The sequence below is a fragment of the Jaculus jaculus genome, chromosome 9 (genome assembly GCF_020740685.1).
Source record: "Jaculus jaculus isolate mJacJac1 chromosome 9, mJacJac1.mat.Y.cur, whole genome shotgun sequence".
Lineage (NCBI taxonomy): Eukaryota > Metazoa > Chordata > Mammalia > Rodentia > Dipodidae > Jaculus > Jaculus jaculus.
In genome coordinates this window covers 72,775,353-72,777,749 of record NC_059110.1, presented here as the reverse complement: position 1 = coordinate 72,777,749, position 2,397 = coordinate 72,775,353, and the positions used below count along the sequence as shown (strand labels likewise).

Sequence of the window (2,397 nt, the reverse complement as noted above, 5' to 3'; positions counted from 1 at the left end):
CTTTCAGATGTGTAAAAATGTAGCAGTCTGATCTGTGACCAAAATTGATTTGCAGATGTAGAAGGGAGACTGTGAAGTTCTCTCTGCTGTCCTCTGTGGGCTGGCCAACTTGGAGGAAGGGGGCTGGAAGAACCCCCACTGGAAGTGTCAGGAGAAACACTATGGCTGGGGCCTGAACTAAGGTCTGAACGAAGGTGTGAAGCCCACTGTCCTTCAGTTTTGCTGGGATCTCCATGTCTCCAGTTTCCCTTTTTTTTTTTTTTTTTTGAGCTTCACGTTAGCTGGAATTTTATTTGCTTAAAACCTTAACATTGTCAGTATGAAAGAAATCCAGATGTGTAGCTTTATCTTGCCATTTAAATTCTAGGACATCTCTCTCTCATTTTCTTTAATTTTTTGATCCTGGGTAAAATTTTATCCAAAAAACAGCATACATATATAGTCTAAAAACACAAACCATTTGGAGAATGAAATATGAAATTGGGAGTGATTTCAGTTTTGGCGACCTCTGTTTTTTTTAAGCTTATTAAGGACAATAGCGGAATAACAGGATCACTGGCTCTGAGTCTAAGAATAGGTATAAAATAAAAAAAAAAAACCCGGATCCCCATGCAAGCTCAGGAACCCTATTCCTCACATACTCCACAGGAAACAACATGAGTACTTTCAGTAACAATTCAGAATTCATGTTTACCTACTTGCCTCATCAGTGCAAGTTTAGAGTCATGGTTTGTTTTTTTTTTTTTGGACATTTATGTATATAAACTCAGGTTAGATAACAACTTGTTTTTAAAAAGTACAGGAAAAGAAAGAAGCAATCATTTTTAACTAAAATCTGTTATTTTTTGATTACTGTTCAACTTGCTATTCTTTAGCAAAAAGCAGTTTCCATAGTGTCCATCTCAGATCTTATTGCTTTACAGTCGTGGCATACCTTCCATTAAAAATAAAAAGATGAAGCATCAATCCAGTGATTAATTTGACATGGCTTTCATGGGGGGGGGGGGAGAGTTGGCAAAGAGAAGAGAAAAACAGACAAAATGGTAACTTAAACACTTCAACATACAATGGTTTTCTGAGAGAGAGTGAAAGGGAGAGAGAGAGCAAGAGAGAGAGAGAGAGAGACTATTTTCAACAAGTGGAAACAAGCACTGAAAGCCCATGAGTCAGGCCATAGCCAAAAGCCAATACCATGTTCTATCTTATGTAGCTTTCTATTTTCCCCTTCTTTTTTGCTTTTTTAATTTTTTTTTTTAATAAAATCTCTCCCCAAACCATCATCACTTTTAATCTTCCCCAGACTGGGCTTCATCTTCAGACCCTTCATTTCCAGACTTCTCAGGTGGAGGACTTGCAGACGCCTTCTTTTCTGGAGGGCTCTCTGGCTCATCTTCTTCTTCTTTGGGAGAAGGCGTCTTTTCCTTTGACACCTTTGAAGCTGTGGGGCGGCCCACCTTTCCTTTGCCTTTTAGTGGACTTGGCGTCACTGTAGCCTTTAGTCTGGGTTTTGGCATCTTCTTTTCTTTTCTCTCAGGTTTGGACTTCTTAACCATCTTTTTGTTTTTCTTTTTTGAACTTCCATAGTCACTGTCATCATCATCTTCCATTAGGAAATCCTCATCGCTGCCAGAATCTTTTTCCTGGAATGGTGCCTCGTCTTCTTCCTCTGGCTCTTCCTCACTGCCCACATCCTTCAAGAGCATCTCTCTCTGTTTAGATGCTGCTTTAGATGCTGCCTGCCGTTGCTGGCGCACATTTTTGTGATCATCTTTTTCATCTTCACTGTCTTCTGCTGAGTAAGAATCATCCTTCTTGGTCTTCACATCTTTTTCTTCAGAGTCTTCACTATCTTCTTGTGAATTCTTTTCAGATCGCCTCTTATGTTTAGCTTCTCGAGGAGATGATCGAATTTTCTTAGTGGGAGGGCCCGAATCTCTTCCATAATCTTCGTCTGCATCATCAGATTCCTGAAACTGTGAATAATCAACGACCTTCCTATTTCTGACAGGCCGAGACATGTTCGCTGTGGAAACAGGACCGTGTCGAGAAGCCAAGGACCGGGACCCCCCCCCCCCCTCCGCGCGCTCGGCGCCCCACCCCCCCCAACTTCGGCCGGTGGGGCCGCTGCGGCCAGAACCGGCCCCCCCGAGCTGCTGGCCTTCTCAAAGTCACAGCTCCTGGGTGCGGGCCCCTGAATCTACACGAGCCCCCCGCTCCCCCGTCTCTTCAAAATGGATTCCAGTTTCCTTTAGCAAGAATTCCCTCCCAACATTCTGGGTGGGACTTGCTTCTTGATTCCTGCCTCCTTGCTTTGTGGTTCTGGATCTTGGCTACATAAATTGGAATCTTCTGGGATGAGGCTTGGGGTGTCTAAGACATACTGATCTTCAGTTATAC

At 42.9% G+C, this 2,397-nt stretch overlaps 1 protein-coding gene across 1 annotated transcript; it reads right to left on the bottom strand.

Moving 5' to 3' along the window:
* Positions 1-818: 818 nt before the first annotated feature.
* On the bottom strand, positions 819-2,058 carry LOC123463445 (nuclear ubiquitous casein and cyclin-dependent kinase substrate 1-like). The gene has a single exon (XM_045158997.1). The coding sequence runs from the start codon at positions 2,016-2,018 to the stop codon at positions 1,287-1,289; it is 732 nt and encodes a 243-aa protein (XP_045014932.1). The 5' UTR covers positions 2,019-2,058; the 3' UTR covers positions 819-1,286.
* Positions 2,059-2,397: the final 339 nt, after the last annotated feature.

Coding starts and splice junctions, on each gene's coding strand:
- LOC123463445 (XM_045158997.1), bottom strand. CDS start 2,018: ATGTCTCGGCCTGTCAGAAATAGGAAGGTCGTTGATTATTCACAGTTT.